Source organism: Sinohyriopsis cumingii, unplaced genomic scaffold, assembly GCF_028554795.1.
Source record: "Sinohyriopsis cumingii isolate HCF-2022 unplaced genomic scaffold, ASM2855479v2 utg001182l, whole genome shotgun sequence".
NCBI classification, from domain to species: domain Eukaryota; kingdom Metazoa; phylum Mollusca; class Bivalvia; order Unionida; family Unionidae; genus Sinohyriopsis; species Sinohyriopsis cumingii.
Genome location: NW_028315970.1, coordinates 334,428 through 350,730, shown reverse-complemented (window position 1 = coordinate 350,730; position 16,303 = coordinate 334,428). Strand labels below are relative to the sequence as shown.

Genomic DNA, 16,303 nt, shown 5'->3' with positions numbered 1-16,303 from the left:
ATATGTTTACCATCACTTGGGACTGTAAAATACAATGAATAAGTCCATAATTACAAAGTTCAAGATAAATCAACCCTTTAGTTTTTGAAAATAGGGATCTCATGTAAATCATATATTATATTGTCTTACGCCTGGAATGACACGTATCTCATGCAAGTCGTGTATTGTATTGCCTTGAACCAGTACAGATAATTATCTCATACGGTTCATGTATTATATAGTTGTACGCCTGCGATAATAGGCATATCATACCGGTCTTGTATTTAACTGCATTATACCTGTGATAATTTGTATTTAACGTATTGTATTGTACATAATGTGAATACTGCATAATAATAATAATAATAATAATAATAACGACACTAGTACTACTGTTGTTGGCTTGACTTCGCTTGCGAATATTAGGAAGGGATATGTCCATGTTTACTGCAAGCGTGCTGATGGCTGATGAGCCCCATACGTGACAGGCACATCCGTCCACAGAGGCTGCAGGGGAATATCTGGGTTGTGTTGGGTGCTGTTGATGGTTCCCGTTTCTTTCTTCGCCATCATTTGTCTTCCAAGATGGCCCGTCTGTTTTGTTCAAAAGTGTCAGCGGCCTGGTGAACTGTACGTCGCCAGCTTTCACGGTCAGCAGCTCGTGATGACTATTGGCGTTGATCGAAGCCACATGTGGTGAGGGTCTTTTTCAAGTTTTCTTTATATCTCATCTATCACGGTGGCCAGGGGACAGCTCACCATACAGTACCATCTTTGGCAGGCGATGATCCTCCATCATGGACACGTGCCCTACCCAGCGATGCTGCATCTTCATGAATGTGGCCTCAACGCTGGTGATCCCTGCTTGTTTGAGGACTTCAATGTTGGTGACGAAGTCACTCAAGTGTATGTTGAGGATGGTGCGGACGCAGCGCTGATGGAGGCGTTCAAGGGGGCGGAGGTTGTAACAAGATAACCGGGTGGGATATTTCGGATTAACAACAGAACACGTGATGACGACACATATATATGATTTAATGGCGATTTATATGAATAGTGATTTATGAAGATGTGTGCGTATTTATAATCCAAATATTGGATCTATTTAACATAAAAAACGCACAGTTTCAAAGATGGAAAAAATATACAAATAAATTTAGTTCAGTAACCCTAAAATACAGGATAAATGATTTCACAAATGATTCAATAATGGAAAGATGAATATAGTTCACTCAAATAGTAAACAATGTGAGTCTTTACACATAGTAAAAGAAATGTATTCGCTCAGGTAGCGAAATTATGTCACTAAACAAGAACGGATATACAATCTATCCTACCAGTCCTGAATAATACACTGGGTCTTACTAACCCAAAATTAGCATACAGCTAAAAATATATGTGTGGAGATGCACTCCGTCACCCGTGCACCATATCCGCTCCACAGCTCCTCTGAATCAATTTCACAACCAATATAGACTCCGGACCCTCGGAATACTATGATCACTTGAAACATTAGACCCTCCGGACACTTGAAATATTAGACACTCCGGACCCCTTGGTCCTTTGACGGCTCTACAGCTGGGTCACCTTAGTCACTCTGGACCCTCCAGACGCTAGACATTAGACGCTCCGGCACCTTAAACGCTCCGGACACACGGACGTTTCTACCCTCGGACAACACCGGACACCCCGGATATTCCTACCATCAAAACCTCACTCACACTCAGCTGAAAATATACCCGATACAGTGTACTACACTTGATACAGACATAACGTAAGGACGTTATACATGGTAAAAAAGATTATATTATTATGGCAATTACAAAACAGAGGTTCAATAGTAAACCTAACCCTGCTTGATAAGACAATAGTAAACAATTCTTTTAAAAAATGTAGCTTTACATTACCAACATAAATCTACGTCGCAACAAGAATAAAAAATGCACGCATTATGGTATGTAAAGAAAACGATAACAAACATGCAAAGGCAAATATGGTAATACACTAGTTATCACTTAAAACCCAAAACATTACCTACCCCTACAGCTGGAGTTGTGCGAATCCATTAAGCAGGCCGCTTGCTGACAAAACCATTTGTATTGTAAAGGTCCTTTACATGTAGTAATGTATTTATACCTTTAGAATTTTCGTTATCCCTTATCAAAGGCACCTTGCACGTGTGGCACAGGACGAATCGTACTCACGATTTCGAAATACATAGACCATATTATAATCACCCTCGGGTATCGTTGTACAGAGAAAAGAAACGAAACCCGAGTACATGTATTTAATTAACATTTACACCATTCCGTGACAATACCTCCCCCCTAAAAAAAGTGGTATCACTTTTAGAACAATCACGGAATGTGAACAATGAATCATTATTAAAACTTCCAATTTTCAGACCGAACGAAATGATTTGCTAATTACACCCTACTTAAAAAATCAGCTCCCACATTTTCTGACCCTCGAATTGCCTCGATTCGAAAACTCTATGGTTGCAAAGACAACGCCCAACGCATCAATCTTGCATTGGTGACCTTTGCTTTATTCAAATATAACAGCGGCTGATGGTCCGTTTGCAAGGTAAACTCCCTCCCAAAAAGATATGTATGGAATTTTCCTATTCCCCATACTACCCCTAGGCACTCCTTTTCAATCACGGAGTACTTTTCCTCTCTAGGGAGCAATTTCCTACTTGCATAAGCAATGGGCAATTTCATCCCCCCTTGTTCCTGTAGCAAAACAGCCCCAAGACCCGTATCGGACGCATCAGTCCTCAGTACAAAAGGTTTATCTATTTCCGGTAACTTTAAAATTGGTGCACTTACCAGTTTGTGTTTTAGAGTGTTAAACGCTTTTTCCTGGCATACACCCCATGAAACTTTATTCGGTTGCCCCTTCCTAGTCAAATCCGTTAATGGGCTGGCAATAGCAGAAAAGTTGGGGACGAATTTCCTGTAGAACCCGATTAGACCTAGGAAAGACCTTACTTGTTTTTTTGTCTCTGGTTTAGGGGCATCCCTGATTGCTCCTATTTTATCTGGATGAGGTTGCAACTGGCCTAGTCCACTTACCAGATGTCCCAAACATTCCAGACTGGAATACCCTATGCTACACTTAGTAGGCCTAACTGAAAGATTTGCAATGTGAAGTCTATCGAAGAGATCCCGTAATACCTTAACATGTTCATCCCATGTATGCGTGTAAACAAAGATGTCGTCTACGAAGCTGTCGACGTTTTCCGTTCCGTTTAATAATTTGCGCATGAGACGAACGCACGACGCACCAGCGTTGACTAAACCGAAAGGCATAACTTTAAATTGAAACAGTCCTTTGGGAGTCGCGAATGCCGTTAACTCGCGGGTATTATCGGCGATGGGTATCTGCCAATATCCCTTGCTTAGATCTAATTTGGAAATGTATTTATGACCTGCCAATTTTGAAAATACACTTTCCATATCTGGCATTGGTTCTGCGTCAAATACGGTGATCTTGTTTAATTGCCGAAAGTCGATGCAAAACCGGTTGGTCCCGTCTTTCTTTCTGACTAACACCACGGGGGACGAGTATGGGGAGTTTGAAGGTTCGATCACTCCCTGGTCTAACATTTTCATCACTTCTTCGCTGATTGTCTCCCGTGCATTAAAGGGTATCGGATATCCTTTAATCCTGATAGGCTCAGTGGTATTCAATTTGATCTCGTGTCGAATTAGACCCGTACAGCCTGGTCTGTCCGTGAACACATCTGGATATTTGGACAAAACCTCCATAATCTGTGTACGTTGACCCTCCGATAACTCAGGGCATACATTTATCTGGTCAATACTTTCTTTACCAACGTCCATGGGGTATTCAAGGGGCATTTCTGTGCTGGAGACGAATTCCGCTTCGTCACCAGACCTATCCTCTATCACCGCTACGCATGCTACATTTAAAATCCCTTTATCAATCGTTTGTCCAGGTCTCGCTACGTAGAGTTTAAGCATATTGGCGTGAAATGTCTTGGACTTCCCCTCCATATCAATGATATAATCCATTTCGCCTTTCACCTGTCTGACTTCATATGGCCCTTTCCATTGGACTAGCAGCTTGTTGTTATTCGTTGGGAGAAGCACCAACACGTGATCGCCTACGTCAAATTTTTTCCTCCCAGTTCCTCGGTTGTATTACTTGGCGTACCTACGACTAGATTTCGCGAGTTCGTCTTGCGCCATTTGACAAGTACTTTCTAATCTTTCGCGCAAATCAACTACGTAATGGTATGTGGTCTTAACTTCTTCGTCCGCGACCTCGTCTGTCCACAGTTCACGAAGTATGCGCATAGGACCACGAACTGTCCTACCGTACAATAGTTCAAACGGAGAGAAACCCAAGCTTTCCTGAGGAACCTCACGATATGCGAACAGAAGGGCGTTCATATATCTATCCCAATCCTTCGGTTTTTCCGCACACATTCTCCGCAACATTTGCTTCAATGTGCCGTTGAATTTCTCGACCAATCCATTGCACATAGGATGGTAAGGTGTTGTGCGTAACTGTTTAAGGGACAACAACCTACTAATTTCTGCCATAAGATCTGAGGTGAATTGCGCTCCACAATCCGTAAGAACCTCTTCGGGCACTCCGACCCTGCTGAACATGTCTACGAGCGCTTCGGCTACACGTTCGGTTTCAATTGATGGCAAAGCTATGGCTTCTGGATATCTGGTAGCGTAATCTACCAGTGTCAAGATGTATCGGTTTTTCCGATCTGTATGCGGAAATATTGGTCCTACAATGTCGATAGCTACTCGTTTGAACGGAGTATCTATCAAGGGCATCTGACCTAACGGTACTCTAGTTACCCTGCCCTTAGAGATCGTCTTCTGGCAAACGTCGCACGAGCGACAGAACCGCGCTATGTCGCTATTGATGCCAGGCCAATAAAATTCTCTTAATACCCTATCCGTTGTTTTCTTTACGCCTAAATGACCTGCCATACTCGACTCGTGCGCGACCTTTAGTACATGTGCCCTAAATTTCTGGGGAACCACTAATTGCAAGAACTTCCTATCCGATGTAGAGTATTCCCTGTACATTAAACCCTTTCGAACAAGGAATTTAGAGGAACCCCCGTTCTTACACTTTCTCACAGTACCCGTTAATGCCTTCTCAGAGGTTGCACGTAAAGACGCGTCACGTTTTTGCTCATTTTGGAATTCTTCGCGGGATATATCGGTAATGGCTTCCGGTACTTTTAACTTACGCAAAGGTTTATTTTCCTCCTTTACCTGAGCCCTAGTTTGCACTGCCTGGATGATAGGGAATCGGAAATCTGCTGTGGTTGGGAGTCTAGAACCCGGTACGTTGCCAATCGTCAGTTCATAGATCGGGTTGGCTACGCATAAAGCTTCCACAGTCTCGGTCAAAAAAGGTGTATCTATCATTATCCTTGCAACTGGAACGTGGTCGATTGTCTGGTCAAGCAACATGCAAGGTGATTTAAACCCAAGCAATTGATCATCGCGGACTAAGCTCCGTTTCACGACTACAGTAGTGCATCTCGTGTCTCGTAGAACGGTGACTTCTTGTCCGTTAACAGTGCCGTTTGCGGTCGGCACCCGTGCCTCTGGAAAAATACACGTGCCGATTGATTGGATCACATCGCGACTGATCTCTGAACGCACCACCGGTTCACGCACCGCTTTCCGCTTAACTTGCTGGGAAACATTAAGTTTTCCATTTACCGATCTTCTGCCTCTAATGGCTACCGCTACTTTCTGGACTGGTCCCTTCCGCTTAGGACAATAGTGGGAGATATGACCCACTTCCTTGCAAATGAAACATTGCATGTCATTCCGCTTCCCCTGGTTACTCCTACCAGATTTTTCAGGTTCCCTGGGTTTTCTGTCGTTGACCTGATTCCCACCTTTGACATCTCGCGTGATGACATTCTGCGAACCTCCCCGAGCTTCGGCGAACAAATCCGCCTGTGTGGCCATTTCATGTACATTTGTGAAGGATCTTTCCTTCAAGAATAAATATAACTCCTTGCCACAAGTTGTTAACAATTGGTCACGAAGCAAGAAATCGACAAGACCCTCAAATGTCTTGACGACTTTACCACATTCCACCCATCGCTGCAAATAATTGTAAGTCCTACTGACGAACTGTATGAATGTTTCGCCTCTATCTGGTTTACTATACTTAAACTTCTTGCGAAACCCTTGCTCGGTTAGTTCATATTTCTTGAGAAGTGCCTCTTTCAACACGGGGTCATTGAGCGAATCGGCCGTGGATAAACGCGAATACACGTCTAACGCTTTACCTTTCAATAACGCGCTAAGATGGAGCGGCCAATCGTCTTTCTTCCATTTTTGTACCGTAGCATACCTCTCGAACCTATTTAGATAACTATCCATATTATCTTTATCGTCTTCAAATGGGGGCAATTTTGGACCTCTCAGTTTAACATCATGTTCCCCCTCTTTTTTAGCTTGCAATAGCTCAGAATTTCTTAGATGTTCCCTCTGCCGATTTCTATCTTCCATCTCTAAAGTTTCTAACCTTACCTGTTTTTCCCTTTCTAACTTCTCCCTCTTTGCTTCCCTTTCCCATTCTATCCTTTCCCTCTCAGCCTGTTTCTCTAGTTCTATCTTACCCTTCTCTAATTCTATCATTTCCTTCTGGGTTTCCCTTTTTTCCCTTTCTATTTGTTGTTCCCTTTCAAATTTTTCCCTTTCTAATTCCCTCTCAGCCTGTTTCTCTAGTTCGATCATTTCCTTCTGGGTTTCTTTTTTTTCCTTTTCTATTTGTTGTTCCCTTTCAAATTTTTCCCTTTCTAATTCCCTCTCCTTTAATCTTTGGTCCCTCTCCCGGGCTTGTTCTTCACGAACGAAATTTCTAAGGGACTCCCCCTCATAACCAAACTGTTTCCCCAGTTCTACCAGTTCTTTCATAGAAGACATTTCAAAAGTTTGGTGGTGACCAACCTTAAAGTGCAGTTTTATACAAAACACGTAATTACCACAAACCGTATTTTCTTTCACGAAATGCAACAAAAATATTAAATACAAAAAATAAATATTAGGTATCTACCTAACCTTGGTGCTTTGTCAAACGCATCTGAAACACACAGAAAGCATACAAATATAATAAAACAATTTCAGTGCTCTGCTATATCCGAAATGATCCCACTTCTGACACCATTTGTAACAAGATAACCGGGTGGGATATTTCGGATTAACAACAGAACACGTGATGACGACACATATATATGATTTAATGTGGCGATTTATATGAATAGTGATTTATGAAGATGTGTGCGTATTTATAATCCAAATATTGGATCTATTTAACATAAAAAACGCACAGTTTCGAAGATGGAAAAAATATACAAATAAATTTAGTTCAGTAACCCTAAAATACAGGATAAATGATTTCACAAATGATTCAATAATGGAAAGATGAATATAGTTCACTCAAATAGTAAACAATGTGAGTCTTTACACATAGTAAAAGAAATGTATTCGCTCAGGTAGCGAAATTATGTCACTAAATAAGAACGGATATACAATCTATCCTTCCAGTCCTGAATAATACACTGGGTCTTACTAACCCAGAATTAGCATACAGCTAAAAATATATGTGTGGAGATGCACTCCGTCACCCGTGCACCATATCCGCTCCACAGCTCCTCTGAATCAATTTCACAACCAATATAGACTCCGGACCCTCGGAATACTATGATCACTTGAAACATTAGACCCTCCGGACACTTGAAATATTAGACCCTCCGGACCCCTTGGTCCTTTGACGGCTCTACAGCTGGGTCACCTTAGTCACTCTGGACCCTCCGGACGCTAGACATTAGACGCTCCGGCACCTTAAACGCTCCGGACACACGGACGTTTCTACCCTCGGACAACACCGGACACCCCGGATATTCCTACCATCAAAACCTCACTCACACTCAGCTGAAAATATACCCGATACAGTGTACTACCTTTGATACAGACATAACGTAAGGACGTTATACATGGTAAAAAAGATTATATTATTATGGCAATTACAAAACAGAGGTTCAATAGTAAACCTAACCCTGCTTGATAAGACAATAGTAAACAATTCTTTTAAAAAATGTAGCTTTACATTACCAATATAAATCTACGTCGCAACAAGAATAAAAAATGCACGCATTATGGTATGTAAAGAAAACTATAACAAACATGCAAAGGCAAATATGGTAATACACTAGTTATCACTTAAAACCCAAAACATTACCTACCCCTACAGCTGGAGTTGTGCGAATCCATTAAGCAGGCCGCTTGCTGACAAAACCATTTGTGTTGTAAAGGTCCTTTACATGTAGTAATGTATTTATACCTTTAGAATTTTCGTTATTCCTTATCAAAGGCACCTTGCACGTGTGGCACAGGACGAATCGTACTCACGATTTCGAAATACATAGACCATATTATAATCACCCTCGGGTATCGTTGTACAGAGAAAAGAAACGAAACCCGAGTACATGTATTTAATTAACAACATTTACACCATTCCGTGACAGAGGTGGCGGCTGTAGGTAACCTAGGATTCGGCGCTAGATAGTAGGGTGGTCAGTACGACAACTCTGTAGACAATGATCTTTGTATCTGTCTTGGGACTGACGTCCTGCAAGACTCGTTTATAGAGTCTGCCGAAGGCGCTGTTTGCCTTGGCCAGTCTGTTGTCTGTTTCTTTGTCGATATTGACATCAGAAAATATCACACAGCCAAGGTAGGCGAACTGGTGGACTATGTTCAGCATTGTCTGGTCAATGAAGATGCTTGGTGGTTGGTACTCTTTCATGGGAGCAGGCTGGCGACGTACCTCAATTTTCTTTAGGCTGACCTCAAGACCAAATAGCTGACAATCTTCTGCAAAGCAGGATGTTACGCGCTGTAAGGCATCTGCTGTGTGGGCAGTAAGGGCTGCGTCGTCTGCAAAGAGAAGTTCTCTAATCAGTTTTCCAAGGTCTTGGTGTGGGCATTAAGTCACCTTAAGTTGAAGCGGTTGCCATCAGTCTGAAATTGGATATAGATGCCATCTTATTCATCAAGGTCCTCTGTTGCTTTTAGGAGCATCATGCTGAAGAAGATTAAGAACAGTGTCAGGGCTAAAACGCAGCGCTGTTTCACACCATTTGCAATGGGGAAGGTCTGTGACTGGTCCTTATTGTTTCTGACCTGACCAAGCTGGTCTGCATGTAGTTGGATGACCATGGTAAGGAACTTTGGAGGACAGCCGAGCATTTCAAGGATGTTCCACAGTCCATTCTGCTCACCGTATGAAATGCCTTCGTCAGGTCCACAAATGTGATGTACAGTCCTTTGTTTTGTTCTCGGCATGGATCTGTCTCAGGATGAACACCATGTCAGGTGTGCCCCTTATTGGCTCTGTAGCCACATTGCCTCTCTGGAGCATATTCTTCTGCAACGGTGGGCACAGCAAGGATTTTGCCTGCAATGGTGGGCACAGTTATCGCACGGTAGTTTGACCAGTCAGACTTTTCCCCCTTGTTTTTGTACAAGGTGATGATGACTGCATCTCGGAGGTCATGTGGATGTCTCCCAGCAGCAAACGAAGAACTCGTGGAGTTTGGTGTGCAATGCTAGGCCTCCTCTCTTCCATATATCTGGTGGGATAGCATCTTTTCCTGCAGCCTTTCCTGTTATATAACTTGTACAGTCTCTTGCAGTGTGGGTGCCTCATTAAGTTCCATCTTAGGTGGCTGTTTTGGGGTGCGATCAATAGCTGCCTCCTGGATTGTATTGCTAGTGCTGAAGAGAGTGTGGAAGTGCTCTGACCAGCGGTTCAGGATAGATTCCCTGTCACTGAATAGCTCTTGGCCATCTGCACTCCGTAGGGGGCTCTGTATTTGGAAGGAAGGACATACACTTACTTCAGCTCTTCATAGAGCCTCATATAGTCACCAGTGTCAGCGTACAGCTGGTTCCTTCTGCAAGCTTTGTCCACCATTCATTTTGTATGTCTCAGGGAGTGCATTGGAGGGAGTTGCAAGTAAGACGGAAGGCTGCTTTCTTCTGTGGAAAGGATGGTTGTGCTTGTTGGGCATGGTACGCTGTTCTCTTCTTGGCAAGCAGTTCTTGGATTTCGTGGTTGTTTTCATCAAACCAGTCTTTGTTTTTCTTAGTGGTGAATCCAAGGATTTCTTCTGAGGTTTTCAGCCTTGATGTGATTCCAGGTATATCTGGTGGAAAATTAAGTTCTTCAAACCCAGACTGCAGGATCTCTTGAAAATATGCATTGACGTCTTCAGACAATATGTTTTTGATCTGGAGCTTCCTTTTCTGGGTACATCCTTGTTATCTGGGCCTGGGCTTGAAGTGGAAGTCGAGCTTGGATCTGACAAGACGATGATCTGTGTGGCACTCTGCACTGGGCATCACTCTGGTATGATGATTATTTTGTCGCTCTCTGGGACGCTCTTGATAAGTCGGCGCAGGTCAGTGTAGAATATATCCTTTTCAGAAGGATCTTCTTGGAGCGTTGGCGCATATATACTTAAGAGTGTAGCGTGTTGTTGGTTCCCTAACGGGAGACGCATGGACATGATGCGGTTGTTGTGACCAGTGGAAAGATTTGTTAACTTGGTGACGATTCATAAAATAAAATAGCTTAGCTCGTTGAAACATTACTAGCCACCACCACCCGAACATTAAATGGTCATTGATTTGTATTAGATGACTGCTAGTTGTATGTATGGGTTGTAATACAGAAAATGTAGCTAAAGTAAGTTTATTAAACTTAAATTATAGATGTCACCAAGTAAAATACATTGAGCTGATATCTGAGAAATTGCTGATTTACAATAGGACGTGTAGACACAGTAACATACAATTTAATAGTTGTTTTTCATACTTGGCACGAAAACATTGAATGGGATGACAACACTAGGGCGAGATATTTTTCAGAGGGGACCAGTAAACATAACATACAGTGGCATAACAAATGATAAATATGTTAGTACACTTGAGAAATTATGTAATATTCAAACTGAAAACAACTATTCTCCTAAAAGTCTTAGGATGTCAGCAATTCTTTTATTTAAACCATGTTGGCATACATAACACGTGATTCAAGGACCATGACTATAATTATGTGTATCCTGTAACTTCCTTATTGACAGAAATTACCTCAGATGCACAACTAACGGTAAACATCTAATAATGCGCAGCTATATTAATAATGATTGTTTCAGCATTCAATCATATGATATCCTGGTTGCTCAATTTAAACATTCATAAATTAAACAAATCTTCCTTTTGGTTTAAAATGGAATGACTTGTTTCCAATACTTTAAAAGTTCAATAAAGAAATGCATCTGTAAATGACGCGTTTGCGTGCAACACTCTTATACATAGAGCGTGCAATAAAGAGATTCCTAGTTCATTTCATAATTTTCATCAGAAATGAGCACAACTATAAGATTCATTTATTATATCGTAGATAACATGATCTGATCAAGCGGTGGATCCGGTGTTTCCGGGGTTTCAGGATTCCCCCTGGGTTATGACAAAAGCACACACATGGACAATGACATGTCACTTGAAATTTTCCGATCGTTTTATTATTGCGCACGTTAATTGGTTATTATGCACACTTTAAGTAAATATATATATGGCCTCTAGCTTTTTTTAACTCGTGAAGGTAATGAGGTAACTAGTGAAATATTGGACCCCCAACATTTCACTTGATCCGGCCCTGGATAATGTTGTTGAAGGAACGGAAAAACGTGGCGCAAAAATGACTTTCAAGTACATTCGGATATTAATAACCTAATTGAATATTACTACTAAAGGGATATGGGTTTATTAATTTTAATAGTATAGGGGTCATTTCATCAGTAAATATTCTGTGAATAAAAAGCATGACCCCAGAAGAAAGCAGCCGCGCAGATATAAAGCTTGTACGGCAACGTATAAATGTGCTAAAATGTCCATACATCCTCATCCATGTACAATGTCCTTCTTCCATAGCTCCATTTATGTCAATCCAAATTCATCTTTCCGCCATTACTTAAGTTATATATGTGTCAGCTCTAATTTTCCTTACTTTTGTTACGTATATCTGATTTAATTCATATTTATTTTGATTTAATTGTTTGTCAGTTTTAATTCTTTTTGTTCTATTATATGCTATTATAATGTAAATTTATTCACTGGAGATGATATTTTTTCTAGAAAATGAGTTGACCCGAATCATTAGTTTGTAAACACCAGGTCCTGATCAATTTCCTGACCTTGTTTCAGAATTTGTAGTTCTATTTTATATTACAATGGTTGGTTTTCGTCAGGGTCATTTTTGGTGTACGTGATATAAACACGATCACGTGACAGCCCCCTTCGATATCGCAATTCCGATTGTTACATTTGTTAGTTTTAATAGAGATGCAGAGAGAGAGAGAGAGAGAGAGAGAGAGTTCCCAGTTTTGGACTTTTTACACTGATGTCAAGTTATTGTGTTGTAGCCGATTTTCAGTTACAAATTTCCTCGGATCATTTGATTTCAAAAGTAATAATTCTTTTTGCTCTGGAAATAATCTGACGGGTGATCACACATACATTTTGGAAAGATATTGCTTACAAATTTAATTAAGGATTTCCAACACCGGATTGCCATTATTTGTATCTCTAAAAGGAACTGTAGATAAGCACAGTCCTGACTACAGCATACGTCATCGTCATCCATCTTGAATTTTCCATCAGGATTTGAACTTGAAATTATTAGAACATTTATTACTAGGACTTTTGCAATTTAATTCGAGGATTATTCTTTTTTCATTTTACATAATCTTTCCAGCGAAATCAATTATTTGTTAAATTTTAAAAAGCTCGTTGTTGTCACTCGTCCTGTGTTTCTGTTTTTTCGAGCCTAAACACGTAACACTTTATTAAACCAGTAGTAAGTACTGTTATTATGAGACCGTATAGGTCTAAAGAAGGACACCAAGATTGAGAGAGAGAGAGAAAGAGAGAGACAGAGATGTCAGGAACAATATGTAAATGTAAGTGTCTTATCCGCTATCTAGACAAATCAATAAAAAAAGCAGTGTTGATCGATGGTGTTGCCACGATGTAATTTATTTCCATTGATTGTTACCTCGCAATGTCGAATACCGTAGCAAATATGTACAACTTAACGGAACATTTTAGTTCTTACAGTGTGATATAGTAATGTTGAAAATAATGCAAAAAATGAAAAAAAATCGCATTTGGCTATAATATATATGGATATAATAATATGGCCGAGATAGGTCTGAATCATATATTTAGGCACAAAAGTGGCTAAAAACAATTACCTTCTTTAATTTGGTTCTGAAAGATAGATGATAAACATCGAGATGATAATTCCTTCTCCTGCCCCATTTGTCAAACGAGATGTGTTCACCACTGATACCGTTTATATCTACCTGAAAAAAGTAACGAAATCAAGCAAAGAAATTCTTCCATGCGCATACAAAGTGGGATAACAAGAACCTGACAACAACCAAACGACTTAAAACAGCAATTATAATAAGCGATATCTCTAATCGGATGACTCACACAGAGCAGGGTTCCGCTTAAAGATTTGGGCCAGCCGGCCGCCACATGTGTTATTACTATGAAAGTCTGATAAATTCCTCAAGGTGCTATAATGTCAGGGGATTAGCAATGATTCATATATAGGCTATGTTTAGAATATCAAATGGTCAATTAAAAGCTTTATTTTTAAAACGACAGGAATTGTGATCACAGTGAGTGAGGTAAAGGTGAAGTCAAGGCGGGAGTTACTTTTGCAGTATTCCGGTAGGGGAAGCAAAGCCTGTACAAATCTTAGCCATTATACTTCGTGTTCTTTTTTCGTTATCATTTATCTATGCTTAAGGTGGCAAATCATGTATGTTTATGGTGTTAAATCATGTCTACTTATGGTGTTAAATCATGTATCTTCTTTAGTATTATTGTGTAAAGAAATCAGTGGGAAATACATTTCTGCGACGGCTAATAATTCAAAAGCCATTGTTGTAAGAAAATTTGCGTCGACATAATTGTATTGTGCCAATTTCGCTAAAATTATTGATAAGGCCATAACATGAAAATAAACAACACAAATGCACCAAGACCTTATATTTCTATATGTCCGAAACACTCCCTACAACTTTACAATACATTTATTATTTATTTTCCTCTCGTTATATACTAACTGAAAAAATGAAATAGTGGTTATCAATGAAAAATGATCATCATACAGTTAAAACAATCGAACAAGTAAAGAGTAAAGAACTGTGAAGGCATAAGACCTTAAATGTGGACACAAATGGACAATACAGCGGTTTGACATATCAGTATGAGTTGATATGGTACAACTCTGATTTGTGCCGATGAGTTTTAATTTATTTTGTAATATATTCAAACATACCCATTTTAAAGCTGCCAAAACCTCATTCCCCAATCTGAACGGTATTATAGGATCTGCACTGCAGTTTATTCCTTTTGTATGGTTTGTGTTGTGGAACGCACAACGCCTGGTTTCAAATGATACATTCCTCAATGCATTGGTAAGCACATCGATAGCGTCCACGGCAAGCCCTACTTCTAACTATATTTAAAAAAACAACGTGGATTAAAATATGAAATCGTTAATACATTACGTTTATATCGAAACAAATACCTGAAAGAGTACCTAACCAGAATCTTTGCCATATTACTTCACTTAGAAACACTGGCTAATATTAACACAACATTTCCAATACAAAGCCACTGAGAAAAAAAAAACACAATCACAAGTCTCCGGTAATTGCAAATTGTATATAGTACTAAAGTCTGCTCACCCGTATTTTGGTCGGTAGAAGAGTTTCAAAGAGCTGCATGCAAGAAAACATTATTTTCTTCTATTTTTAAGATTTCGCTAGCGTATTTGAGACTTTTGCTGTATCAGTTTCAACACTACTTCACAAAACGAAATACTAGATAGTGTTGGCATGCACTATCCGGTCAGGACAGATGCCTTGAACACTTAGACCTTCACGAATCTCTCTCATTATGTCCTTCGTTATGGGATATGAATCTGTAATACTATAATGTTATACGCTGATAGACGACAGAACAACATTGTAATGCGAGAATGATTTGTCTTGTGTTGGTCTGTGAATTTCCCTATAACCAATTCTTTTCTGATTGTGTTATACATACATTCAATTCATGCATTTTCAGAAAATCGAGACTTTTATAATGTACATGTTGTCCCTATGGAATATTTGATATTCCTGGCAGTTTTTATGTCCTTATTAACGAAGAGATTATTGTCCCACTTGCTCAGAAAAATAAACGTTGTGCAAAAGACCTGTGACCTGGAAAAGTGGCCCGCCTATCCTTTTTTATTTTTCCTCCAAACTTTAATACCCCTCCAAATTGTCGAAATCATTGTGACAAATCATAGGACATTAGACCGCCTATGTTGTATTTGATATTTTGCAACCACAAATCCTCTAAACACCAAAGAAATACAATAAGTGTCACAAAACCATCCTCACCCATCCTCTTATCTTCCATATAAAAATAATACTCAAAATGTTTAAAGAAATAATGGGAAACCAGTCGTCTGATCAGCCCAATTATTAAAAAATAACTTAGCTTAAAATATTCAATATTTGCATTTCAAACTAATTACAAAACATAGGTTGTTTGGAGAAAGCGACCTTAATCTCTAATTCAAATTGTTGGATCAGTTGAAGATCCACCAGCTGCATCAGGAATATACCCGATTGCCGCTTTAAAAATATCATGTGTATGATTTATATAAAATCATTAGTTTGTTTTTATATGTATCTTCAGTTTAAAATTATTTTCATTTTTCTGCAATAGGTCATTGTCGGATGAAATTTCACCAGATACACTGTCCAGTGAGACCATAAGAACCGGTGTAATTTTTTACAGTTTTATCAAACGTGATTCACTGTGCCATAAATCATTTCCTAATGACCTCCATGTCTTGAAACTGTCATAGTTAGGTATTTCAAACATACACTTCCTATAGCTTTTAATCATATCAGAATAATGGAGTTAACTCAACACTGTTAGAGTTACCAGATATTGCTTCTGATCCATGATGCTAATGAACAAAAATAGTTTTATAAGTTTCATGCAAGGTGATTTAATTGAAGTATTTAACATACTTATTCAGTTTATCAATATTTTCAGTACTTAGTTTATTTTGCTGATTTAATGATAAGTGCTTAATTTTAATGCTTTTACATAAATATCGACTCATGATGTAATGTTTCAATACATATATTTCA

General features: G+C 39.6%; 1 protein-coding gene across 1 annotated transcript in view; it reads right to left on the bottom strand.

Annotated features, from left to right (window-relative positions):
- LOC149772735 (glutamate receptor 3-like) overlaps positions 1-16,303 on the bottom strand; it is a 109,952-nt gene that overhangs the window by 29,820 nt on the left and 63,829 nt on the right. The window contains exons 7-8 of the mRNA XM_089947405.1: positions 14,425-14,604; positions 13,325-13,435 (exon numbers count right to left, since the gene is read on the bottom strand). Of these exons, the coding sequence (XP_089803531.1) occupies positions 13,325-13,435; positions 14,425-14,604 (291 nt within the window). The remainder of the gene's footprint in view (positions 1-13,324; positions 13,436-14,424; positions 14,605-16,303) is intronic.